Here is a 27026-nt window from a genome sequence, read left to right on the forward strand (position 1 = left end):
AGAACACTAAAATTACTGACAAATTTTTTCTGGGTGGTGATGTTTGAGTGGTTTTGTGCTGGGGAGGGATGTTGAGCTCTGTGTGACCAAATCAGGAAATGTTTAGATTCACAGGTTTGCACTTGCTTGGGCTGTAGGTCATAGAGCCTGGTGTTGGAAGTAGAATATAGATCCTCAGTGTTCCTATTCTGTAGCCATGGGAAGCACCAGCGCAGAGGAAATCTCCTGTCTCCATGTTCACAGAATCACAGGATGGATCAGGCTGGGAGAACCCACAGTGGATCATTCTGTGCAAGCTCCCTGCTCAAGCAGGGGCATCTCCAGCAGGTCAGCACCAGCCTGTGCTGGTGCCTGGGGTTATTCCTCCCAGGTGCAGGACCCTGCACTTGCCTTTGTTGGATTTCTGACAGTTCTTCCCTGCCCATCTCTCCAGCCTGTTGAGGTCCTTCTCAAGGGCTGCAGAGCCCTCTGGGGTATCAGCCACTCCTCCCAGCTTTGTGTCATCAGGGTGCTTCCTGAGGAGACATCTGCTCCTTCATCTAAGTTACTGATGAATAAATTGAACAACTAAGTATATTGGTGTTTCTGGAGAAAACTAAAAAAAAAAATCCCCAACAAACACAAATCAAATCCTATCCTTGCTTGCATCCTTTCAAATTTTCATCTCTTCTAGTTGTATACTGCATCTCAGCTCTCCTCTTGGTGCTGCTAATGTGACCAAAATGGGTCCCTTGTGATAGCAACACACATTTAAAATATTATATAATATAGTTAGTGATGATGTAATTTAATGCTTTCTGATAAAAAAACCCCAAAACTGCAATGTAGAATCTATCTTTACCCCTGTGGGCATGCTAATCAAAGCAGAAGTAAAATTACCGGGTGGGAGGATTTCTTTGCCTCATCTTTTGATGCCATTGTGCTTGCTTGTTTTCTTAGTCTGATGGGAAATAACAAAACCAAGTAGTTTATCTTTGGATATTAAGTTTGCTGACAGCAGTGTCTGAGGATGGCTGAAACTGCACACTGCTAATGGATGATCTGTTGTTGACTATGAAACAATTCTCAAGCATATGTTCTAAAGAGCTTTCATTTTTTCTTGAGAGATTCAAGAGAAATTCTGTAAAAGTGAGATCCCTGTGCTGAGTGAGATTTCATTGGAAGAGGAGAGAGTGTCAAAAGATAGGTAAGCTGAATTTATGTGCAGTTGGGCACTCAGGACAAAGTAGAGGGTTTATCCACTGCCTGTAATAAACTAGAATAAGTGTGATTTCTCCATGCTGCTGTACTGTGAGGTGACCTCAATTTTCTTGTAAGTTATAGTCAAGCTGTATTAAATTAAATGTAAAAAAAAAAGTACACTTATGGTTCTACAATCCTTTTGAAGATAAATAAAACCTAATGTGATAGTCATAGAATGATTTGGGTTGAAAGGAATCCTAAAGATATTTTAGATTCAACTCCCCAGCACCCCAACTTGGCATTGAACACTTCTAGGGATGAGGCATCCACAACTGTCTAGACAACCTGTTCCAGTGCCTCACCATCTTCTAAGTAGATTTTTTCCTAATATCTAATCGAAGTCTACCCTCTTTAAAACCGTCCTCCCTTGTTCTGTCACTCTCTGGTAGTGCAAAAAGTCACTCTCTCTCTTCAAAAGCCCACTTTAAATACTGGAAGGCTTCTATGAGGAATCCCTGGAGCCTTCTCTTATCCAGTCTGAACAGCCTCAGCTCTCAGCCTTCCATCCTAGGAGTGGTGCTTCAGTCCTTCACCGTCAGTGCAGTGGTGAGTAGAAAAGCAAAGGAATAGCTTTTTCAGCCCACTGTCTGCTGTACCATTTAGTAGGACACAAGGGCTTTAGGGCAGTTGCTGCCTGTTTCACAATGGCATTATGTTTGCTTTTTGCCTGTGTGTCGACTCTTCATTCTGTGAATTCACCACAATGGCTCCCACCTAGTGCTGTCTTGTTCATGTTTGAAATGTCAGTGCTTGTGCTTTTATTAATTTTCCTAAATTCTAGCCTGGTGACTGATGCTAATGACAGGAAATGATTAATGAATGGGACCTTGCTGAGAATGTGTCACATTCTCATGTTTGCATGGAGCTAATGATATGCTGCATTACTGGCTTTCATACATTTTTTGCCACTTTTAATTGTTGTAGCACTAAAGTTTGGTACTTGGTCTGCAATTCCAGTTTATGAATTTCAACTCTGATAAAATGCTCCAGCAAGACAACTGTCAGCAGCAGCTAATAAGCTAATTGCTTTTAGCAAACTATTTCCTTCACTATTATTTTTTCAGGTGTGATAGACTCTTAAAAAAATATGTCCTGTCTCTTGTAAAGTTTTTTGAGAACGTTTGGTGGAAGAATTAAGACTGTATTACATAGAAATGAAGAAAAAGGGGAGACTTCTGCAGGTTGCTCAGAGGGGAGAGATGTGGTGGGGAGTCGATGTTCCCTGAGGCATCTTATGGCAGACCAAACTGTGGTGTCTCCACTCTGGCCTCCCTGAAACTGCTCTGAACAGCTACAGTCAGTGACAAATTTTGCTTTACTTCAGGCTTGTAAGATGGGAATTTTTTTCTATTTAAAAATACTGGTAGGTTGTGCTGAAGCTCTGAAAAGGATTTGAAATGGCCATAGTTGCACATCAGGTTGCTGGAACTCTCAGAGAAAATCTGGATTGGGGTTTAGGTGTCGCGGCTGGATCACCAAGTGGTGCTTCCTCCTGCCCAGGGCTTCCCTGTTTGGTGCTGCTTTGTGCCCTTATCTTGTAGCAACATTGAAAAAACCTGTCAGCAAGGTTTTGAGCTGGCTTGTTTGGCAAGTGTGGGCCACACCTCCACTTCTCACAGCTGGAGCACAGCCCAGTCCTGCGCAAAACTTCAGATGAGCCTATGGCAAACAGTGCTTTGCAGCCGGGCGTCTGGGACTCGCTTTGCTCTGGGTTTCCCTGTCAGATTTTCTGCAGAGACAGCAGGACATTTTCCCCATGTTCCATGAGGTGCTTCGGGGCCCATTTCCACCCAGAGTGCTGCCTTTTCTGGCAGCAGTGCTTTTCCAAAGGAAGGAGAGGAGGGACACTGGCTTCTATCACTGGCGGGTAAGAGAAAGCATGGTGCTGGCTCTGAGATGGAATTCCATGGCTGATGTGCTCAGGAGGGACTCTCTGTTGCTGCATGTATGGAAAACCTGTCCTGCACTTCTGCAGGAATGAAAAATTTATTGTTACCCACACTTTTCTCTTCATGATCATGTTAATGGAGATTTCAGGCTTTTATTAAATTCAGGGTCTGCCTGAGGAAATCCAGAGCAGATCTGTATTTCCTTAGGTTTTGGGGAGCAGAATTGAGCTGATGTCAAGTACTTTTTTGGGGGGAGTCCAGAATACTGCACTTTTCATCAGTGGAGACAAAATCATGCTTATGTGTTTTCTTGCAAAATAACCCTGACTACAGTTGCCTTCTGTTCTGCTTTCTATCTTACCTTACAGGGATTAATGGTCTCAGGTAGACAAAGACTAATGATGGCTTCAGCTCCTGTTCATAATGCAGTGCAACCACAACAGATAAAGTGGTTTTGAGGTGTTTGTCCTTTAACTGGAGTGAAATAATTTCATTGTATAAGAATGGTCAGGCTAATAACTTCAATTTTGAATTAAGCTAAATGTTTTGGAAGGAGCTTTTGACTGGAGATTTGATCTATAAGCTGATCACCCTTGTATCCTATCACACCAGCCCCTCAATATACAATTAAAATTAAGGTGACCATTAATTGTCACAAGACAACTTGCTGCTTGTATAGCTTTCTGCACTTCTGCTTGCTGTGTGAAAGAAATAAACTTGTTGACTTTTTAATATTATTGTTTAGTACTTGGGAGATCAGGTTAGAAGAGGCTCATGTAAACCTCCATTAACCTGTTAACCACTGAATATCTTTTCCCTCAGGCACTTGCTATTTAAATAAAAAAAAAAAAGATTAACATTACTTAACAAAATTTTGCTGGCTGTAGGAAGAGATTTTTGTATTGACTAATTGATAGCAATTGAGCAAGGCATGGGGCAGCAGATCACCCTTTTGGCTTTGTAGGTAAATTTAACATGATCAGACTGCTTTAATTTTCCAGAATTTAGCCTTAGATTCATTTCTAAAAACAACAGTAAACTGACAGTGAACCTGGTGTTTGTCACTGCTGTTGTGTTACTGAGCTGCTGGCACTGCTCATGTCCTGACTGACTGTAAATCCTGCCTGCCAGAAGACCATGGCTCTTAGGGCTGGCTCTGTGAGTCTCCTGAGGGAGGAGGGACAGTGCAAGGGCTGCCCAGGACAGAAAGGGATTTGCTTTGGGGTTTAAAAGCAGACTTGTGACACTTTGGCCACAAGGAAGGGAATGATGTGCAGCAGTGTTTCTTTGGGAGGAGGAACAAGGTAGGGAGGAACTGCTCCACTGGGAAACTGAACATTTCTTTGAGCTGCCTAATTTTCCCAATGAACACAAAATATATCTTAGAACAGAAAATATGTCTTAGAAATTGTGTTTCAATTTGCTATGACAGCAACGATTTTGTAACGATTCTGGCAGGCTTATGGTGAGTCCTCTGCCTTCACTGAGACCTGTGGAGGTGGATCCCAGCACTTACTGCCCAGTGTTTAAAGGCAGGTATCCTGGACTACATGAAAGTAAAGATTACTGGGGCCTGTAGCTGGGATGACTTGTTCTACAGTCACTTCCAGCTGCATCAGCATCTTCAGTTTAGATGAAAGGTACAGACAGTGTGCAAAGTCAAGTATGTGAAAATTCAGCCTTATACCCTCATACCCTCATTTTAGGATTTAGGATTTAAAGGGGGCTTTTTTTTTTTTTTTTTTTTTTTTTTTTTTTCTCTCTTCAGGTGTACTCCTGAGCTCTGGAAAAGCAGTGATTGTGAAAAATCATTATGCAAAGCAGAAGTTAGCTGCTTCTGTCAGTCACATTGGTATGCTGCCATGCAGAGTGCTACAGGCAGAGCTGTCATCAGTATTTGTTGTCCATTTCCCATATGGATTTCTTGTCAGCCTTTTCCCTGATCATTCAGATAAGGCATATCTGATACTCCCATGCTTCATTACTCTGTAAACTCACCTGGCAGCATGCTATGACCTTGCTGTGCCTTTGCTAAAAGATAAGTAAAAAAGGCATATGAGGAGGTTCTGGCATACATGATCACACAGGCTTAGGAGCACAGTGACATTTCTATTGAGTTGTATGCCCTTAAGTTACCCTTAAATTATAAACTGGATGTGGAAAACGTATCCTTAGCTATGTAATGACTGGCTGCAAATCGAAAGTGTTAGAGACTTTTGGAAAGGACATTCTTTTGAGCATGTAAGTACATTTTTGACAGATGGTGTGCAATAAAAGAAGGCTAGGCTATCTTCATGGTACTCTGCACTTGCTCTGATAGTGTCTGATTTCCAGGCAACAGCCATGCTATGTGAATGAAGATTGCTTTCACAGCCATGGGGGTATGATTATGTAGCTTTGTGTCTCAACAAACAGAAGAGTTGCAGGAACTTCAGGAAGTTGGTGAGAATAACAATACACAATCTTGAATTTCTATCTGTAATCTATTCCCCAACTTGATGAAGTAGAAAGGTGGTCAGCCTTTGCCTGAGAAACTAGTCTCAGAAATTGAATAAAAGAAAGGTGATTAGGAAAGGTTTAAAGATGAAAGAAACTAGCATCTCAAGTGTGGAAGTCATGGTGAAATTCACTGTGAAGGCGTGTCTTGTTCACAGAAACAAATAAAGGAATGAGTATCTTCAACAAGTCATTTCTGCAAATAAGTCTCTTTAAGATTAGTAACAGTATAACTGAAGTTTATTTGCACAAATTTAATTTAGCACGTGCATGTGAGAAATCTTAGGTGACTTGTAGTTTTTGCTCTTTGCTTTTTAGTCAGGATGGATGGTGCTTGCTTAACACAAAAATGTTCAGTATACTCTGTATGCTTTGGTTTTATTGTGTTCAAACCCTGTTTTGCAAAAGCTGGCAAGCATCTCCATAAGATGAAAAATAAGGAAGACTCACCAAGAATGTGACTGCTTAACAAACATAGTATAATTTATCAGGTAAGGAACATTCAAGAAGAGTTTAACAGTTCAGGATTCACTGGTTTCTATGAGATCCCACTCAGTGATATGTAGGACCTACATTTTTATATAATATTTCAAGAATCATAGAACTGAAGAATGGTTTGGGTTGGAAGGGACCTTAAAGTCTTGTTCCAACCCCCCTGTGATGAGCAGGGACACCTTCCACTAGACCAGGTTTCTCAAAGCTCCTGCCTGGCCTTGAACACTTCCAGGACAGGAATGGCCAGTCACAGGTTCTCTGGGCAACTTCTTCCAGTGCCTCATTTGTCAGTCTGCAGTATTTTGTTGTAAGTAAAGATCTTTTTGAATTTATTTGTAAGTGAATACTTAGCATATCTAAAATTAAACTCTGGTCTCAAGCCAACCTTGTTGAAAATTGTGAATGTGAAGTAATGACCATTTGTGAAAAGCATTTTGAAAATGTGATTTAAGAATAGGAAAAGTTCTTAGCTGGCCAGGATTGTGTCATAACTGATGAAAATGAGGAAATATCCCATTCTGTTCCTGAGCCTTACACAATTACTTCTGTGTAAGTAGTCTCTGTACTAAATCACCTCAAGCTGTTTTCTCTTGTCCCCTGCCCTCCCCCCACTTCTCCTTCATGATATTTTAGGATCCAGTCAGACTTTTTTTTCCCCACTTCACACGCTGGCATTTAGATACTAATATTACTTTCCAAAAATAGTCTCCCAGAAGTTTTCAAGAGTGAGGATTACATTTTTATCTGTGCTGGTAAGGTGATGTGCATGTTTAGAATGGTGATACCAGTCAACAGTCCAGAATGAAAATGAATTTAAGTTTTGTCTTTTCTAACTCAAACTGCCATGAAGTGTTTGGCAAGCATTTGGGGGTTTTTTTCTCATTGTAAACAGCATATGACTTTATGACTTTATGACCCTGCTCTTAAGCTTCTTGCCATGTCTGCTTTTTCTCAAGCATTCATGTGCCCTTGGCCAGTTCTCTTGTACGAGCTGTCATTGATGTGTTTGAGCAGCTTTAGCACCTGTTTCTCACACAGCAAGAATGTACTAACAAAGCAATTAAAAACTGATCTATAATTGGAAGAATCCCTAAATAAGGAACTTACTTTCTGAAGTCTATGAGAAGTTACCCTAAGACATAGCTCTTGCATTGCCAAAAGGGAATTGCGTTTCCTTCTGGGCACCTTTAGTTGTCCTCCAGGACACTGCAAGCGCTGTGTGTTCCCAAACTGATTCATTAATAGCTCATTTTGGGCTGGCTACTTCTGATCCATTTCTCTGGTCTAATACTAGTGTGGTTACAGAGCAGGCATTGCAATTGAGCTGAATGTTGAGCTTGTTTCTCTCTTTTCAGTGGGAAAAGCATCCCTACTACAACCTGACAGTAAAAGTCCTCCGAGCCAGAAACATCAAGGGTACAGATGTGTGTAAGTATTTACTCAAGGCATTATGAAAACATGTTGGTTCCTTGGTGCATACCTCTAGCACAGAGAGCATTGTTAAGGGAGCCTCTTATCTACACACACTTCATTGCCTTTATGTCTCAAAAAAAGCTTCTCATGTAAAGCATTATATATATAGTATTAAGTATATTATCTGAATTTCAAAAGCTTTTTGTGAGGCCAATCTGCAGATTAAGCAGCTGCAGCTGTTCTTACTTTGCAGAACAAGATCACGGAAATCCTGGTAAGGTTTTGCTTCCCTGCTCCTTTTCCTGTTCTACTGTGGCCCATTCTATATTCCTTTCTCTGGATTCAGCCTTCTGGGTATGGCAAGTTTCACCCTTGCTCCTGCTGAGCAGTCTTCCTGAAACTGGAAGCAGAAGTCTATAATTCTAGCATTCAAATGATTATTTTCTCAGTTGTAGTAGTGCTTTATTTCATGTACCTGCTATTTGTTTGTCATTGCAGACTTTAAAGGAAGCAGGTGGTTAACTGATTCCAAGATAAACTGATTTTTATCTGTTCCTGGTTTTGATAGCATGGTATATTTTCCCTCCTATTTACACACCAGTGTAAAGATCTCAAGGCCGTTTGGGACCTTTGGATCTTTAAAACTCATTTATATTAAATTACTTCAGATTAAATCAAGTAAGATAGTCCGCCTTAAGTTTATGTCTGACATCCAGCATTGAACTACCTGGAATGCAAAATAGCTGTTCAGGGAACAGAAAAGCCTCCTGAGAGGCTGAGAGGTACAATAATGTTGTGAAGAGTTCTTTTCTATGGCCTGTCTATTCAGCTGGAGTGAAGAATGGTCCCCATACTTGCATTGTTGAAGGGGTCCTAAATGGAAGAAAGAAGGGCTCTGAGACAATAATTTGTTTTCAGGGAATGGAAACAGTCCAGCTCCTGGCCTGACTAAACAACGGTACAGCAGTAGTGGATGTTGTCTCCCTGGACTTTAGTAGGCTTAAGCTCTTTCAGTAATGCCCAGAGGTAGGAGAGGAGGCAATAGCCCTGGTATCAGCAGTAATCTTTTTTTTAAAGTTGATCTTCCTCATTTTAAATACTAGCCTTTTTTATTAAGGTCTTTATAATTTTGATGAACCAGAAAAAAGAAATATAGGCACCTAATATTAAATTTGCTCCTGTTTAAAGACATTTACTTCATTAAAGGCTTTTGCTTTAGAAGTCTAGCCTTAAATTTGCACTTTTCTATCATGGAATGAGATCTAGAAAATGAGGAGCCCATGGGAAAGAGTATGTTTGAATAAACTTTTTCTGGTGCCTGTCTCTCACTCTCTGCTGCAGTGTCCAAGGCAGACTGCTATGTGGAACTAAAGCTGCCCACTGCATCTCCCACTGTCTCCCGAACTCAGGTTGTTGACAACTCTGAGAACCCAGAATGGAATGAGACTTTCCAGTATCGGATCCACAGCGCTGTCAAGGTAAGGACACTGTGTGGAGCCGGTTGGACTGCTTGTATTTTTGTACTGGCTTGGTTTGATACTTCATTCAAAATCAAGGGTTCTTTATTACCCTCAAAACTAGTGTTGCTTGTAAGGTGACAGTTGTCTTCAGTGGTACAAAAAGCTGTGCCATGCATGTCCAGTGATACAAACTACTGTGGTTAACTGCTCTATCAAGTAAATTGTAGCTAGAATTTTCCATAAACATCCTTGTGATGCATCTCAGGAAAGGGAAGTTATGGCACTACCTCGTGGAATTCAAGGAAATTCCTTGATTAAGCAAGTTTCTATTTGATGTTTGCTTCTTCTTTCACAGGAACTAAGTTTCTACTCACTGCGATGTAGTTCATTCAGTCGAATTTTGCGATCAGTTCTGATGATTGAGAAAAATTCAAATTCTTGGGTAGAGACTGTGCATCTAATAACTGTGTAGGACCTAATACAGTTTAACAAAGTCTTCAGATTGTCAGCATTCATTCTCAAAGCAGACGCTAATGGCAGAGGGAAGGAAACTGTACTTTAAAAGATCAGTTTTAGTGAGTCACTATTGCTTTGAGTAACATCCCTGGCTTTGGAATAAGGTGTCTATTGCAAGAAACTATCCCCCTCACTTTTCCACAATGGTTGGTGACCAATGTGGAATTGTAATTGACTTGACTTTTAAGAAAATTGAAAGCTAAACTTTAGGGTGTGGGATCTTTTTCTTTCCCTTCAGGCTCATGAGACCTCAGCCTGGTTACTGCTGGAGACTGCCAGCAACATTCTAAGTTCAGTCTTGTCTCCTTGAGAACTAGTTGCTGCAAGACTAATATTTGGGTGCCATATGTCCTCACTGTATCTATTTCAGTTTCTCTTGAATTTACCATCTCTGAGACAGTGCTGAGCAGGAAGTGGTTGGTCCCTATAACATCCTGGACTAAATCATCATGAAAGAGTGGAAATTGCTGTTGCTTCCTCGGGCAAATCTGTGCCTGGAGCTGGTGGACAGTACTGCCACATGAGTTCACCTGGGGCCTCCCTCTGGGTGGGAAGCTGAGAAAATGCTTTAGCTAAATGGTGTCAACTAGGAGAGTTTTCTGCTTAACTTTTTGCTTAATTTTTTATGCTGTAAGCCCTGCTGAAAATACTGAATTTTCCTTAGGATTGGGGAAGGGTATTGATTAATGCACAAAGCGTCCATTGTATACAGCTACCCAGGTCTGTCAGTGTTTCTGCCCCTTCATCGTAGGCTGTTTGTTTCTTTCTGCTTTTAGAACATTCTGGAGCTGACCCTCTGTGATAAGGATGTCCTTGTCAGTGATGAGCTCACCTCTGTTGTCTTTGACGTGGGGGGCATGAGGCCGGGGGAGTCCCTGCTGCACACCTTCAGCCTGGACTCTGAGGTGAGGCCCTGGCTCAGCTGATCCTGCACAGTCCTGGCAGTGCCTGTCCCTGATTCATCTGGGTAGGAGAAGCCAGAATGTTTTAACAGTTTTTCATGAGATTCAGAGGAAGAAAAACTGATTTTAAAATGAAAGGCATTTGCAGTCAGTAATCATTGTAGGGACTGTCTTATTTAGTTTGTCGTCATCTGTTTGAAAATAACAAGTTTATTGCTGCAAAGTTTACCTCTCTATCTGATAAGTCAAAAGCCTAAGAGATGCTTATTTTCCCTGGATTATGTTCAGTACATTTAGCCTCTGCTTCATGTAGATGGTATTGGTGATCAGCTGCTCTCAAGCCCTGTTCACCTGTTCATGGACTCACAAGACAGCCTGTTTTACGTGGGTAAAAACCCCATCAACAGACTGATCTATTTTGTAATGCCACAAACACATTGCTACAATAGGTCTGGATTAAAGGTGAGCTAATGATGTGTTTTCTTGAGAAATTGGGCTTTAGTGCTGTTGGTGTGGTCAGAAGCAGATTAACTGGTGTGCAGTTCACAGGGAGGTGTTAGGCAGTGCCACAGGCACTCCAAATCATTTATCATGGAAAGAAGCTTAGTAATTCCATTGCTCCCAGTAGCTCTATCCATTTCCTGAATGCTTAAGTCATCTTGGTCTATAAATAAGAGACTGGAAATTTCAACTTCAGCAAAGAAAATTACCCAAAACAGCTTCTAGTTTGTTACTTGAAAAACTGTGTTAGGTCTGGTATCACGTATTTTCTGTATGCTATGGGAGGAGAAAAGACTTTGGCTAGAACAAAGTCTGTAAAGGACAAAGACAGCAAGGAGCTAAGAGTGCAGGCTGCTGAAATAAGAGATGGGAAGAAGCCCAAAGCCCCATGTAGAAGCTGTTTGCAGAGATGATGTTGCAGTGGTTCTTGAGCCAGAGGAGGCTTTTTTCTCCCATTAGCAGAGTAATGGATCTGAGAGACACCTCTCACTTCTGTGCACTTGTGTCTTCAAATGTAGATATATCTGGTAATATAGAGCATGTCCAGCAGAAGAGGAGAATTTAAAGACTAAAGGCTACATTTAGTAATTTCAAAATCTAGCTAGAGCTTTTATAAAAGGAACAAACCCATTTATTTTAACAGGAAGTTAAAAGATGTTGCTATGCTAGAGAACAAGGGAAGAAGCAGCTGCTTGGGTCAGGAAGTATTTAGTGGTGGCTTCAATGGCTCGTGGATGGTGAGATTTTGAGATTAATGGGAGGATGGTGAGTGTGTTGATTTCAAGGCTGGTATAGGCCATAATTCAGTGGTTACTGAATTATGAGAAAAGCTTAATCTTCTGGAAAAATATCCTTAATTATATATTCAGGATCAAGGGTCACCAATATCCAACTTTTGTTTTCAAAGGCTAAGGAAGAGCTGGATGTAGAGTTTTTCTTGGAGAAATGGTGAGTCTTACTTGAAGAGCTGATTGCACTTGTGCTCTGCAGATATGTTGTCAGGTTTTTTTTCTGTGTGGGGATAGTCTTGCTCATAAAAAGGGTAATACTTTATAGTTCTCTATGGGGATTGAGTGGATTCACGAATGGCTGACCAAAATTATCCTTAATTACTCCAGTCACCAACATTTTTGGGGTAAAAAAAAAAAAATTGCTGGACTTCATGGGATGTAAGTGAACGCTTTCTGGATTAGTTATTTGGGATTAGAAAGTTTTCAGTTAACCTTGCAAAATACACAAATATATACTTTATCTATCTGGTAGTCTATCTAAGTTCAGCTTTTCTCTAAGTTATCAGAATAACTGGGATGTGGAGATCCTATAGCACATGCTTATATTTGCATACAATTTTTTTTCAATTTTTCCAAGCCCCCATTATTTCGTGAAGGGAAATGTACTTGCTGTTTCCCTGGATCTCCCACACTGAGGACCTTTTCATCCCACTGCTTATTCAGCCAATTAGTTTGTAAAGTAGTATGAGGCAAAATTAAAACCAGTTGTCTTTGCAGTAAACCTCTTGCTTTCACAGCTCAGATGCCCCTACAGAAGTATTGACCAACGGAGTCCTTGTGGTGAGTACATGGAAGCCAGAATCAACCATGTTGTGATTTACTCCTGAAGATAAGTTTTTAGTAGAAAGAGGAGAAGGATTTTTGAGTATTACAGCCCTACTTCCAAATAGCTCCCATTCTCTCCAAGATCTGACTCTCTCTTTTTCATTTGTTGATTTAAAAATCTTCCTCAATTTTTAAACTTGATGCCAACTTACAGAAAGCTGCTTTATTTGAAATAACAAAACAATGCTTGATGTTTTTTTTTTGGCAGTTTGCAGCTGTAAACCTACAACTAATATAGTAGGTGAATTAAAATTCAAACAAAGAAGTGAGCTAAAAAATGTGTGACCAGAGCTGGTTTCTTTTTTTCACAGGTTCATCCTTGCTTGTGTCTTCAAGGCACTGTCAACAAAGAGGAAAATGCAAAAGAAAAACAGCAAGGTAGGGCTGTCTGGAGGGTTTAAGTCAGGACTACTCTTCAACATGTTTGTTCCTTGAGAGAGAGGGGAGACTTGATCCTCTGTCTATACAGTGCATTTTAATTTACTGAATACAAAATTGGCTTTTAAAGTAAATTTTGCTTTTATTTTCAATAATTAGTAAGATTGGGTATTTTCTACTGGGTACCACAATAGAGTTTTTGCTTGTGTACTTATGGTCTCAGCTGCACTTAGTAAGTGCTTGATTTTCAACAAATGGCCCCTGTGGTCAAAACTTCTTTTTCTAATGCACAGGAGGCTGTGAGGTCAAGGTGTCTGTCCCAGGGGCATATCAAAAGCAGTTGTCTATTCCTTGGACACCAGACAATGAGAAGAATTGTGGAACCTCATTTGTCTTTCATGTGGATAAAGAAATGTGTTCAGAATTGCAAGTGGAGCTGCAGCAAACCATATCTGTCCTACAGGTAAGCATCCATGCTGATTCCATAAGGCTTACAGAGAGAGAAGTTTTTCTCCATTGTTGTTTTTTACACTCTGGCTTTTTTTTTTTCTTGTTTTAAAAATGTCAGACTGTGCATTGGATCTTTGACATTGTGTAAGAAGCTGAAATTACCTTAAGAGTCTATGCTCTCCAAAGATTTAACATCTGTTCAAACTCAAGGATTAGGAAAATGTTACTCTGCACATGCTTGCTACATGTAGACATCTTTACTTTCATCTGTTGAGATACTCTACAGGAACTCTTTTCTATTAGAAATTTGTAGATCAGTTGCCACTTGCAGAGGTTTATTTAGCTTTGTCTTTTACTTTGAATATTCAGTCACTACCTAGAGAAAGTGCATTCTCCAAAAATGAGAGCAAAGAAACTCTTTATTCTATGATGCTTTTTATCCCAACAAGCAATTGGGTAGCGTGATTGCAAATGATGATCTTGACTACTGTAGAGGCAGCTGTGGAGAAGAGGACGCAAGGATATGGAAGAACAGCTTTGCCTGGGGTTTGTTAGGCAGCAAACATGAGCTGAACAGAGACACCTGGGCTTGAGTAGTCAAAAACTCAGAGCCAGGCAAGCAAAAAACACTGTAGAGGTCAACTATGGAGATTGCCCCAGGTGGTAAACCTCTGCCAACCAGTTCTGGTAGCTAGGAGAACATACTCCTTCAACAAGTGGCATGGACCACAAAAGTCTTCAGTCTGCCCTTTTCTCTCTCATCAGATGTGGGAGACTGCCAGGAACATTGTAGTGTTGCTTGCCCTGTACCTAAATGCAGGTTATTTGCCCCTGTTAGGAAGAGGACAGTGAATTTAGAGGGACATTGGTCTCAGGACAGTAGTTATTGGTCAGAAGACACCTGTGAAGTCTGTGGGTGGTTCCTGGCCTGACTTCAGCTCTTGGTGTCAGAAGGGTGACAGCCTAGTTTTTCTCTAAGGTGTGGTCTCCTCCTGGGTACTGAGCCCTGTGGTTGGTGTGTGGGCTCCAGCCCACCTGGAGGCTCTGTAGGCTTTTGGGACCCTCTGATATGAGGGGTTTTTTATGTACCTCCTTACATTTAGGAATCTGCACACAGCTCTGCATTATGAGATCTTGCCACTTGCTACATGACAGAAAACCCAAATATTTCCTGGCAAGCTTTAATTTGCTCTGCTTTTAAAATTACAAACTGCCTTATTTCTTATTTCTTATTTTGTGGTGTTTTTGATGTATGTGTAATGCTACTGCCTTTTTTGGTATCTTTTCCAAATCTTGCTTGGAAGATGGAAATGCAAGTTTGTTTGTGGGTTTTGTGACACATGCCAGTGCAAAACTATTTGTGGGGGAAATTTTGTACTTGAAATTTTTTTAATTATGGCAGAGACAGGTATATTAAAAAAAACCCCAATAACAATAAACAAAACACCCCTAAAACTAAACCAAACAACAACAACAAAAAACCTATTTGAGTGAAAGAAAAAAAAAGCAGAAAACAGAATGGCCTCAAAAAGCCTTGGACATTTGGTAAATATTTAGCTATACTGATATTAAGAATTGTTTGCTGTTTCAATGTAGGAAAGTCATATTTTATTAAACTTTTTTTCTGTGAATCTCATATAAGATTTTGTTTTTATTAGGATGGTGTTAACCCTGATATTGAAAACCACACTACCGTTCTGGGACTGGGGTCTATACCAGTTAATTCCCTTCCTATTGGAGAAAAAGTTGATAGAATCATTTCTTTGGGAGAGGTAATGTCAATATTTTGCTCTTGCTTTAACATGCATGAGATAACCTTTTCCTCCATTGCCTCCAGGTATTTGGAAAGTTAGGCAACATGTGATTGATTCTCAGGAGTGCTGTTTTCTTGGATGTCTTAGAATGAAGTAATGAGATTACTCAGTGCAATTCTTCCTAATGTGTTTTCGTGGTTGGGTCTTGCAACATGAAGTACAAAGTTCATTACTTTCTGAATAAAAAAGTCTTTTCAGGATGTGGAAGAAAAGTATCGGGGCAGAAAAAAGACAAGACACTTGTAGAAGAAATAATTAATAACTTCTGTTTTGTAGTTCCATCTGTGTAATTGCTGTCAACTTCAAGATGTGTTCTCTCTTTTCACAGGGAAAAAGTTTGGATATGAGTTTGAAAACTGAAGAGAGGTGAGTGGGAACCCCACTTGAAAATCAGGAAAGGCCTTTATTGTCATATAAAGGAACTGAGTGACTCTCCTTGCTGTTCTGGGGAGCTCTGTTCACTCCATTGATCTCTTGGGATAGATCAAAGAAAAATATATTCGATAGGTTTTTTTGATAATTTTTGGAAGGCTGTGACTCTTTACTTTGCAGTATTATATATTGGACAGGTATCAATCCTGCTGACACATGTACAAATTTTGTGTTCCTAATACTTAAATGTAAAATAGCTGTTGATGTAAATATTAAGTAGTTTTGTCATGCACAGGTATACCATAATATCTGAAGTGATGTAATGAGAGATAGGAAAGGACATTTGTGTGTGAAGAGCTTGAACTATAAAATAGATGAAGGTTGCAAGAAAGGAGTAAAAAGGGAAAAAAACCCCAGAAAACCAAGAAGTTGGCTTGTAGGTTGATAGGGTCATTTGGTATCCAGTCATCTGCTGAAGATCCTGCTCCTGTTTTACAGCCTCATAACAAGTTCATTGGTATTTAGCTGCCTCCTTCTGCCTCTTAAGTTCAGAATCTTCTGTTTTAAAATCCCTCTTCCCCTCATTTCATGTTCACATTGATACAGTGATGTCAGTTGCTCCTCTTACAATCTTCTTCACTTACAAAGAATCTTTTCTTCCTTTGTGAAATTCCTGAAGCTTAATCTGAGTACTGTTTGACAGAAGCTTTGAATTTAAACATAAAATGAGAAATACAATATGGAGAATTTAATTTTTAATTCCAAAAGGTGTTGTACAGAATAGCTGATGTATACACTAAAATTTCATCTGATCCAGTTCAGACTTGCATCTAGATTCTGTGTTCACAAAAATTGTGTTTCCATACTGTTTACAAATCCTCCAAAATTACAAGGTTTTTTTTCTTAACTTCTGTTTCAGCACTTGGGATCTTGATATACGTCTGGGTTTTGATCTCTGTAAAGAGGAGAGAGAATATTTGGACAAAAGGAAGAAAGTAGTTTCTGAGGCACTGAGGAAGACTCTTTGTTCAAAAGAATCCCCTCCAAAAGATGAGGTATTGAGCAATCGAACTACAGTCCTGTAGTGAGATTGGTGAAATTCTTTAGGCTTGGTTGATAATTAGGCAATGTAGGAATCCTTGTTTGTAACCAACAAGAAATACGGTTTGCATTCACTATGGTGTGAGACAGATCTCTGGTATATTTCAGTTCTGAAGTCTAAATGCTTTTATATTTCTTAAATTTTCAGGGGGTATGTGTATTTTGGAGCACAAAGGTTGAAGTTTCAGCATGTATGTACTTTGCTTTGGGCTTGGAATTGTGATGAGAAAATTTGTTTAAAATGAAACTGACACTACAGGAATAGATTTTTAATTGTTTATTTGAGGAAACTTACATCTACATATCCTCATGCCTTGCTTAGTGGTATTTGGCTGCTGTTACAAGACTAATTGCCTCTTACATGTGTATTGTAAGAAAGTAAGTGTGTGATAATATACATAACAATTTTGGTAAGTGACTGTTCCTAAGATGACTGTGCTATGCTTTATAGTAAGCAATATATTTCAATTACAAAATAGAGAAAGAAGTTCAGCTTGAAATCAAACCCAAAATTACTTGTAATGTAGATAGAAATGAAGGTTTATATCTATTTTTTGTTAGAGTTTATACCTCTATTTTGTATCTCTATTAGAATTTTTATCTCTATTTTTTATGTTCTATTTTTTGTTCAAATGAGACTTAAATGGGGTTAGTTCTGTAATTTATTGGCCATCAAAAGCCTGTGGTTGTGACTCCTGAGTGTGTTGTCTGTAGGTTCCAGTTGTGGCTGTGCTGGGCTCTGGAGGTGGGATGAGAGCAATGACGTCCTTCTATGGCAGCCTTGCTGGGCTGCAGCAGCTGGGCCTTCTGGATGCTGCAACGTACCTCTGTGGGATTTCTGGCTCCACCTGGTAAGCTGCATGCAGTTTTGATTCAGAAACTTAGAGGTGAAATGGTAGTGTTGATGCAAAATAAGGCCAAAATTACATTTGTTGGCAGACAGCAAATCAAGGATTTTACCAGTTTTCACCTGTGAGTTCTGCTGGCGATCCTGAACAGTCTAAGACATCCAGTATCATGTCCAATGCATACAGCTACTGGCTAAAATTATGAATCTGCTGCTTGTGCAAGTGTGACAGTTAAATATTAGAATGTTTTATATGAATAAGACTGCTGTGTAGTAACTCAGAGCACTGACTTAAAAACCTTCCTCATTTCCCTACTCTTGCCGAGAAGATAACTGAGGTGGTGCAAGTCACTGGAAACATGTCCATGCAGGCCACCACATCATCACCTTCCAAAATGGCATAGAGGCTGAAGAGAGGCATAGCACTGTCTTGCCCTTTGGTGGACTGAAGCAATGTGCTGAAATATTAGATGTGGCTAGAATGTTTCTGTTGCTCAGTTCTTGGAGTTTGTGGTGAAGTCATCTCTTGTTTTTGTGAAATTATTTCATAGATGAGTTGTGCAACCTGACAGTGTAATCCTTCCTTCCATGCTTTTTGTGTTAATTTAACTCCTCTGTACCTAGTTCTCCTGCCCCTTCTGATTCAGAGCCACTTCCAAACAAATGTGGGCATCTTGTTTGCACAGATAGTCCATGGTCCAAACTAGCTTCTCTTTCAATCAGACCTGTCTTCTGGTAAAGGCCACGGCCTTTATTGCTGCACACTGCACCCTTGCCATCAGCCAGCACATCATGGTTGTTTTGTTCTGGAGTTAACATATGTTTATGGGCTTGTTCATGGGTGCTAGCATAGGATGCTTGGAACGTCTTTGGAAGGTAGGTTAGCAATCAGAACAAAGATGTCCTATAGGTGTCAGGGTTTTCAGCACAATTTAGAGTTCGGAGATTTTTTATTTATGTATTCTTCACTCTTTTAGCTAGACTTCTCAAGTGCTGCAGCACCAATTATAACTAGCTAAAATTATTGTTTACAGGAAGGCCTTTATTACTGATGACATTAATAAACGCATTTTCAGGTGTTTATCAACACTGTATCGAGACCCTGACTGGTCACAGAAAGACCTTCAAGATGCAATCAGAAGAGCTCAGGATGCTGTGTCCAGCAGCAAAGCAGGGGCATTTTCCCCAGAACGACTCAAATACTATTTCCAGGAGCTGAATGCAATGGAGATCATGGGACGGAAGGTTTCCTTTACAGATTTGTGGGGCCTTATTGTGGAATATTTCCTACAACAAGAGGTAAAATAATTCATGTTTGGATGTGTACTGCTGTTTGTCTTTCAAGTGGGAACTCTGCTGACCCATGTGTTTAGAGTGTAGAAACCAATTACTCTCCATCTTTGTATAGGCAATGCTGTGGAATAAACATAGTATCTTCTTTAGTAAAGAATTTCTGATTCATATGGATCAATGTTACAGAAAAATGCAGTTTTTATTTGGAATGACTGTTATTAAAATACCAGCTTTTGTACTGGGCACATTAAGCCTGGCAGAATGATGTTTGTTTTGCAGAATGAAGTTATTGTGCAGTATTTTCTGTGTAATTGAGATTGAAAATCAGAGGGATAGCTAGTTCATTATTAACATTAAATACTCTAAATACACAGCTGCAGAAATATTTTGGACAAATCTAACCATATACCTGGACAGTGGAGAAGAAAAAGGACTTTGAATTAGTAGTGTTGTTAATCAGAAATGCTAAGCAACAGCTACCAATTATCAAACTATGGGTACAGAATTTACCTGACTTAAGTGGGCTCCTCCTTCCTTGCTTGTGACCAGGAAGATCCATCAAAGCTATCTGACCAGCAAGAAGCAGTGAAATGGGCCCAGAACCCTTATCCTATCTATGCAGCTGTCAATGTGAGACCCAATATGAGCAGTGGTGACTTTGCAGGTATGAACATGGACATTTATTTTTGTTTGCTAGAGTCCATAGCTTTATTTCATCTATCCAGTTGCTTGGATAGTGAGCAGCTGATAACAGGAAATACAGCTCAAGCAGCAGGTGGTAGTGCAAGAGGCAGTAGGAAACCGATTGGAAAAGTATTATCATCCTCATAGCTAATGTCTTCTTCATGGCTAAAATGGAGAAATGAGATTGAGAACTGTTGGCCACTCCACAGGTTTTGCTAGAAACTGCCTGAAATTTTCAGGAGCTGAGAATGTTCCTGTAATATATGTGTCTCTGTCTGAATCAAAGAATTAGAGGCCTTGATGATAAGGAAACCACTTTCTTTTATAGTCTTAGATAAAAAATATCTGTAGGATTAATCTAAAATGATGGATTGGCCACCTTGTAATATGAACAATCAAAATTTCATGTTTTAGTGGTCTGAGTTCTTACAGTAAAAATATGAAAAGTAGTCTTTCAATGAAACTTTAAATATGATGCAACAAGTGGGGATAGATGAGTGAGACAGGAACACAAATGTTTTTGTCCACCTGTGTACCACTAGGGAACTTGTTTGTTTTGTTCTGAGGAGTTGTGTGTATGGTAGTGAATTCAATTTGATGCAGCCTGCCAGAGCTCAAGAAGGACTTGGATAATGCTTCCAGATGCATGCCGCGTTTTGTCAGGTTGATCTATGCAGGCCCAGGAGTTGGACTGGATGACCCTTACTTTTCAGCTCTTTGTGGGAATCTTTCAAGCATGAGGAGGCACTTGGCTAAGCAAACAGTGAAGTCTAACGGAGTGGGTCAATTGGGTTTTCAAGCCAGTACTGTAGTAGGTCTTGAGAGATGGTTTGTATTGCAGGGAAAAGCTGAAAAAAATAATGTGGCTTCAATTTGGATGGAAAATGGAGCCATCAAAATGGTTTAAATAAAAAGTAAAATATGTTTCCATAGTAACAAAGTCAAGATGGAATGAAAGCCTTCACAAGAATTTTTGTTAATAATATGTACATAGAAACTAGAGTAGAGGGGCAGAGAAATCCCTAGTGATTGTGAAAAGTGGGGGGAGAGTCCCGTCTGTCTCCCCTGTGTGAACAGATATCAGATAAATATTTTCACTCATGTTTCTTCTGAGATGAGTAAATATCCTGTTGGCTTGTTCTTAGAATGGTGTGAGTTCACTCCCCATGAAGTTGGATTTCGCAAATATGGAGCTTTTGTTCGAACAGAGGATTTTGACAGTGAATTCTTCATGGGACGGCTTGTCCAGAAACATCCAGAGCCCAGGATTTGTTTTCTACAAGGTGTGATCTTATGATAATGATTAAATTATCATATAAGGAGATGGAAAGGAACTTTGCTGCTTTGGGGACTTATGAACTGAAGTCCATGCCTTTTTTCCCTTCCAAAAGAACTTGAAGAAGTGAAACATGTCAGTCTTTCTGCAGAGCTTTAGGTTCATAATTGGTTCACAGTGTTGCATTCTGATGTCCTGAGTCTGCAAGATGACTCTATTATAGCTGCCTGTCAAAAATTGCCTGTCTACTGTTGATCTTCCTGTTCTCTTAATGTCTTTTCCATGCTTTTCTCTGGGAAAATTTTCTGCATTATATCGTAACATCATGATTTGTCACATGATTAACACCAAGGTTTTAATTAGAACTGTTAGAATAGTAGAGAATCAAGTGACAGCCCTCTCCCATGAAAAATGTCTGGTGAATTATAGGCCTTTTGGTTTTGTGAGAAACCTTTTGAGTGTTAAATTCTTCCACATTTTTCCTGCAGGAATGTGGGGCAGTGCCTTTGCTGCAAGCTTGGATGATATCTGCCTGAAGGTGGTTGGTATAGGACTGAGCTTTCTAGATTCTTTCAAAGATGTTATCAAAGTTGTAGGTAAGAACATACATAAAAAGAGTTGGGCTTTTCAAAAGATGGCTGATTTTTGTAGTGATCACAAATAATATGATGCAAAAATGTGCTGTTTGTAGTTTTCAAGATTAGCACAAAGAGTGGATTGGGACAGATATCTTTTATTGTGTGTTATTCCCTTTGATCACTCTTATAGTGAAGAGAAATTGTTTCTTTAGTACACTTCCTCTTCTTTTAAAAAGAATTGGTATCTGACTTTGACTAAAATTTGGGCTAGTTCTGGGAGCTGTCTTAAACACATATTAAAGTGCAGGCATCATAATCCTGAGAAGAGGAAGAATAGAAGCTGGTTTGCTAAGCAGGAAATGGAAAAAAAGTGGCTTTTGGTTCCCCCCATAGTCTGCTTTTCGTAGTATTGGATAAGCTGGTTGTATGCTTATTCATTGATCTCCATTTGTCCATTACAATGAAAAGTAAAAAAGTGTTTTAGAGGCTGGGACTTGTTCATGTGCATAGTTATGGCCTTATAGTAACTAGTGGATGAAGAGATTTTTTTTTTCGCTACCTTTCCAGCCCTGGTTCCCCCAGAACACCCCAACCCTTTTTGTTTTGTGTAGTTATAAATGCTACTGTGTGTGGTTGACTATTGTCTTATGTAACAGAAGTGGTTGTCACTTGGTAACAAAGGTTTCTTTGTGTAGGTTTGAAATTAATATGGGCAATGTTTTATGAGTAATGCTGTTCCCATTAAACAGAGCTAGTAAATCACCCACCTATGGAATATGCATCTCATTTAAATTTCATTACAATACTCTTATTAGGGGACAAATTCAGCCTTAGGACAGCTGGTTAAAAATTGTACAAAAAGGCCTAATTGAAATGTTGGAGCTGGCATTTTGTGCGTGTTCTGCCTCCTTCTGTGACTTCTCCAGATGACTGCCAAAGATTCCATTTCCAAGACCCAGCATGGCTGAAGACTCGCTTGGTTATACCTGGGGGCCCCTTGTTACAAATATTTCAGGATTTCTTCATGTCCCGGGTCACATGTGGAGAAACCTTCAACTTCATGAAGGGATTGTATCTTCATAAAGATTATGTTAACATCAAGAAATTTGTGACTTGGAGAGGTAAAGGAGTTTGTTTTTCTGACTATCAAAAAATATTAACACACTATATAATATCCCAATGTCACAGAACGTTAGTGAGCTTGACTTTGTTCTGCTGAAGCTAGGGCATATGTCCCTTCTTACACCTTAGCTAAAATTTTGATCCACTGTATTTGTTCTGTCATATAAGGCAAGCTTATCATCAGATTTTATAAGTCTGTCTCAGATGAAAGTGCATGTTCGAATGTCTTTTTTCTTCTTTTGACACTAATATGAGCTTTGTCTATTTCTTCTGCCAATACATGTGTAATGAAGCGATATAGTTACTTGGAGTGTCTTACAGATAGTCACCTGGATGTGTTTCCCAACCAGCTGACTCCCATGGAAGAGAACTTGTACTTAGTGGATGGTGGCTTTTCCATCAACTCTCCCTTTCCTTTGGTACTTCAGCCAGAGAGGGATGTGGATGTTATCCTGTCATTCAATTTTTCCTGGGAAGCTCCATTTGAGGTGAGAGATGTAGCTGAGCATTATTACATGAACATAAAAGCACAGAATCATACTCAGAGGCAGCAGATCACTTGAAGCTGAATACAAATACTAATCAACAAATGAAAACAAATCCATATATCTTTCATGGAATCACAGAATGGTTTGGGTTGGAAGAGACATCAAGGATCATCTCATTTCAACCCTGCTATCATGGGCAGGGACACCTTTCACTAGACAAGTTTGCTTAAACTCCTATCCACCCTGGCCTTGAACGCTTCCAGGGGTGGGGTGTCCACAGCTTCTCTGGGCAACCTGTGCCAGTGTCTCACCACCTTCACAGTGGTGAGATCTTCCAAATATCTAATCTAAACTTACCCTCCTTCAGATTAGGGCTGTTTCCCCCTTGTCCTATCACTACACGTCCTTGTGAAAAGTCACTCTCCAGTTCCTTCCTGTAAGCCTCCTGTAGTACTGGAAGGTGTTGCAAGGTCTCCCTGGTGCCTTCTCTTCTCCAGGCTGAGCAGCCCCACCTCTCTTGGCCTGTCTTCCTATGGAAAGATATTTCAAAGGTTATTTTGCTATGCTTTTTCCTGTGAAGGTCATGAGAAAATAGAAAGTTGACAACTGTAAGAAGATTCAAAAATTTTCAGAAGCCTAAGCAGATTAAGTAAAAAAAGACTATTTGTTTGGCCCATAAGATTATTGTCACTTAGATATGTCCTTCTAAAGAAAGAGTGGCTATTGGTGATTTTCTTCATACAAACAAGTTATTTTCTATACATACAAGTGTTTATTATTAACTGCAGAAAAGTCAAGGTGAATAGATTTAGAAGTAGGAAAGCATAAAAGTTTCTGCTGCAATCTGTTGATATTTGTTGCAGTTCTGCTCTTCATTCTTCTATATTACCAGCTTTAGAAGTTGTTTCTGCTGATTTGAAGCTGAGTTCCTGTTATTTCTTTTTTTTTTAAAAGAAAATCTCTTTCCCTTTGAGGATTGCAGTTAGATGATTTTAGAAGTGTTGCTGGTGTTGTGTTGCAATTATCTTTTTCCTCTGATAACAGGTTCTAGAGCTGACTCAGAAATATTGTGAGGAGCAGGAAATTCCTTTTCCAAAAATCAAATTTACAGAGGAAGATGAAAAGAAGCCAAAAGAGTGTTATATGTTTGTGGATGATGATAATCCACAGGCTCCAATTGTACTCCATTTCCCACTCGTGAATGACACCTTCCAGAAATACAAAGCTCCAGGTAAACTAGCTGCCTCTTAAAGCACTCTTCTAACAATTCTTTGTGTGTGCTGATGGGGAAAATTCAGTGAGGTCAATGTTCCTCTTTTGATTCTTCTTAATATTACTCTGTAATTGTTAAATTGTTATCTACATTTAAGGTAGAATCAGTTTCCACTAGTTTTTTGAAAGGCAGGATGAGAGAAGAGGCTCACAACACCCCTTCCCCCACAGTAGTTACTGTTTGCAGTAAACTACTTTGCTGTTCATCTTTTAAGACTGGTATTTAAATTTAAGGGGCATGGTACGCCTAGGGCCAGTTGAACTTGAGGTTTGTCTTTCATTTTAGTGTAGAGCAGCACTTCTGGGGAAAATTGAGCTTTATATTCCTTATTTTGAGCATAATAATAAAAGATGACCTTAAAATTTATCACAATGAAAATGTATTTTAGTTCTGTATTTTGGAGCCAAGTGGAAATAGAAAGAGAATACTTTGTCCCTTCAGCTTTCAAATATTTTGGAAGGAGCTGATATCTCTGAGGAGGAGCTTTGGGGAAAAAGTTAAATTTCAACAGAATTATCTCTGATCTCCTCCTAGCTGAATTCAACCAAAATGATTCTACCACAGCAGAGGGTTTTTCATGATTTTTTTTCTTTCTTTCTTGCTGCAGGAGTTGAACGTGAGTCAGAAGAAGAGAAATCCTTTGGTGACTTTATCATTGAGTCAAATGATTCCCCTTACCGAACACTTAACTTCACCTTTGAGCCGTATGATTTCAGCAGGTTAGTGGAAGTGAATCGCTACAATGTTCTGAATAACAAGGACACTCTCCTCAAAACCCTAAACTTGGCTCTGCAAAGGAGGAAGTTGAAGAAAGTCACCAATAAGTCAAATACATGAGCAGTTTCCAAGGCTGAGGATACAGAAAGGCTGCAGTGTACAAAAGCCATGAGGTTCAAGACAGAATAGTGATAGTGAATGGCTGGAAACTCTCTTCCTGGGGAGGGAGTAGTACACCTGACACTGAAAACTCATTCCAGGTTATGTGCTCTGATGAAAACTCAAGGAATGTACAGTACAACATGGATGTTGCTTCCTTGTGTGGGGAAGAGTGAGGAATTACTCAGCTCAGTATCTCCAGTCACAGTGGCTGGTTCCAGATGATTTGAGAGGTCTACACAAACCATTTGAGCTTCTGGAGAATAATCTTCCAGCCTCTACTGAGTGATGCACCTCTTTTTTGTCAAAGGTGTGTTGGTGTTTGAGGAAACAGTTTCCTTCTGTACTTTTATCTCTTGCTTATGAACCTCCCTTAATGAACTTTTACAAGTTACATCATCTGAAGAAGAGCTCCACAGATGAAATGACACACTGAGAGAGGAAATGCCTCCTTTTGCTTTCACCTTGCTACGGCTGATGCCCATGTGCTTTCAAGACTGAACAGTCATTACCTGCTTCCCATTTTGCCATTCATGGTTTCAATTTCCTTCCTATCCTTCTCAAGGATTTCAATGGCTTTTAGTCTCCCAGAAATTCTATGCAGAGTATCTTATTTTGGTAAAAAGTTGTTTGGTAAACAAGGAAATAAATGTTTTTTATATGTAACAATAAAAACACATTGTGGGATTTTGTTACTGCTTCCTATAGTTTGATCATCATGAGATGATGAAACCATGATGAAAATGCCATAAGCCTCAGCTTTCTCTTCCTGTGTAAGAGGAAGGAAGGCTCCTTTGAAGGGTTTGAAATAGATATTTTTTCCCTACTCTTCAGCTTGTAATTCACCCAGGCCTTTGTTGAAGGAATTTTTGTGTCTACATATTTAGAAATGTCAATAGTCAAGGTAGGCACACCTTATGAATGTGAATTAATAAAATAATGTAAAATGCTGCTGTTCTGTGGGATGGGATTCACCTCACTTTGTATAAAGCCCAAAGAAAAGCACTGAATTATGCAGTTGGAAAAGATGTAATGCAGAACAGTGGCAAATGAGCACTGTTAGTTTTATGGCTTTTACATTGAGCTGAATGTATGGATTCTGGATTTAAAACTGAGGACAGGAGGTTTGTCTTATGAAATTATCTAAGGGCTTTTAGATGAGTATGGTTCTTAATACATTTTTCATATGTTTCTCTTTTAATAAATATTAGTTTTCTCACACGCTCTTCACAGTTTTTCTTAAGTACACTTGTCAGACAGCTACGTTGATAGCTTGTGGATGAAAATCGGGGGCTGAGCCAAGAAAGAAATCTTTGTATTTGCTGTTTACTGCAGACAACCTAATCAAGGGGAGGATGAGCAAGATAATACCAGTTACTTCCTAAAGAATCTTAAAAATGTGGAAAACCTGTTTCAACTGAGAAATTGAAAGTGACTAAGTTTTCAAGGTCAAGAACTGTGGTTTTTTGCTATCTTACTAAGAGTTGGAAGTTGTGCTGGTGAATTCAACTGACTCACAATGGAATCACAATGACTTTGCTTCAATTGTCCCTACAGCAGGATAATTTTAAAAAGAGTTTCTAAAACTTCTTGGTTTTACGTTGGACTAAGTGAATTAACTAGGTACTTCAGCCTCTGATCTGATCTATATTACAATGGAAAAAGAGCACACGGCCTGCATCTGCAAGACCATCTACTCACATCAACAGGTATTGCAGGTAAGGTCGTCTTCCTTTTGTGGGCTTGCTAGATTGCACAGATAAGGATCATTTTGCAGTCATAATAATATGGGTTTCTTTTCCTCTGCAGATGATGACCATGTTATACATAGCTGATAAGCTCTAGCTGATTCTTCTTTTCTGTTAAGTGCTTAGCAACTAAGATTTTGTAAGTTCACTGGTTGATGCTGTTGTATCAGCAATTAATTCTTATATTTAAATAAAA

At 39.5% G+C, this 27026-nt stretch overlaps 1 protein-coding gene across 1 annotated transcript; it reads left to right on the forward strand.

The window, feature by feature from the left end:
- The first annotated feature begins 145 nt into the window (after positions 1-145).
- On the forward strand, positions 146-27026 carry PLA2G4F (phospholipase A2 group IVF). The gene is made up of 20 exons (XM_071427310.1): positions 146-3109; positions 7478-7550; positions 8877-9013; positions 10288-10416; positions 11822-11862; positions 12443-12485; positions 12842-12908; positions 13202-13371; positions 15017-15130; positions 15501-15538; positions 16464-16599; positions 17360-17496; positions 18569-18791; positions 19335-19449; positions 20615-20752; positions 21234-21341; positions 22250-22444; positions 22767-22933; positions 23978-24164; positions 24814-27026. The coding sequence occupies exons 1-20, from the start codon at positions 2999-3001 to the stop codon at positions 25041-25043; spliced, it is 2559 nt and encodes an 852-aa protein (XP_071283411.1). The 5' UTR covers positions 146-2998; the 3' UTR covers positions 25044-27026.

This window comes from Agelaius tricolor, unplaced genomic scaffold (genome assembly GCF_023055355.1).
Source record: "Agelaius tricolor isolate 1412-34295 unplaced genomic scaffold, bAgeTri1.0.p SCAF_5, whole genome shotgun sequence".
NCBI classification, from domain to species: Eukaryota; Metazoa; Chordata; class Aves; order Passeriformes; family Icteridae; genus Agelaius; species Agelaius tricolor.

What these genes read in the sequence shown, in the direction of transcription:
- PLA2G4F (XM_071427310.1), top strand. Translation starts at nt 2,999, where the DNA reads ATGTTCCATGAGGTGCTTCGGGGCCCATTTCCACCCAGAGTGCTGCCT. An exon ending in CTGGCTTCTATCACTGGCGG is followed by an intron (nt 3,110 to 7,477) that starts GTAAGAGAAAGC and finishes CTCTCTTTTCAG; the next exon opens with TGGGAAAAGCATCCCTACTA. An exon ending in CCAGAAATACAAAGCTCCAG is followed by an intron (nt 24,165 to 24,813) that starts GTAAACTAGCTG and finishes TTCTTGCTGCAG; the next exon opens with GAGTTGAACGTGAGTCAGAA.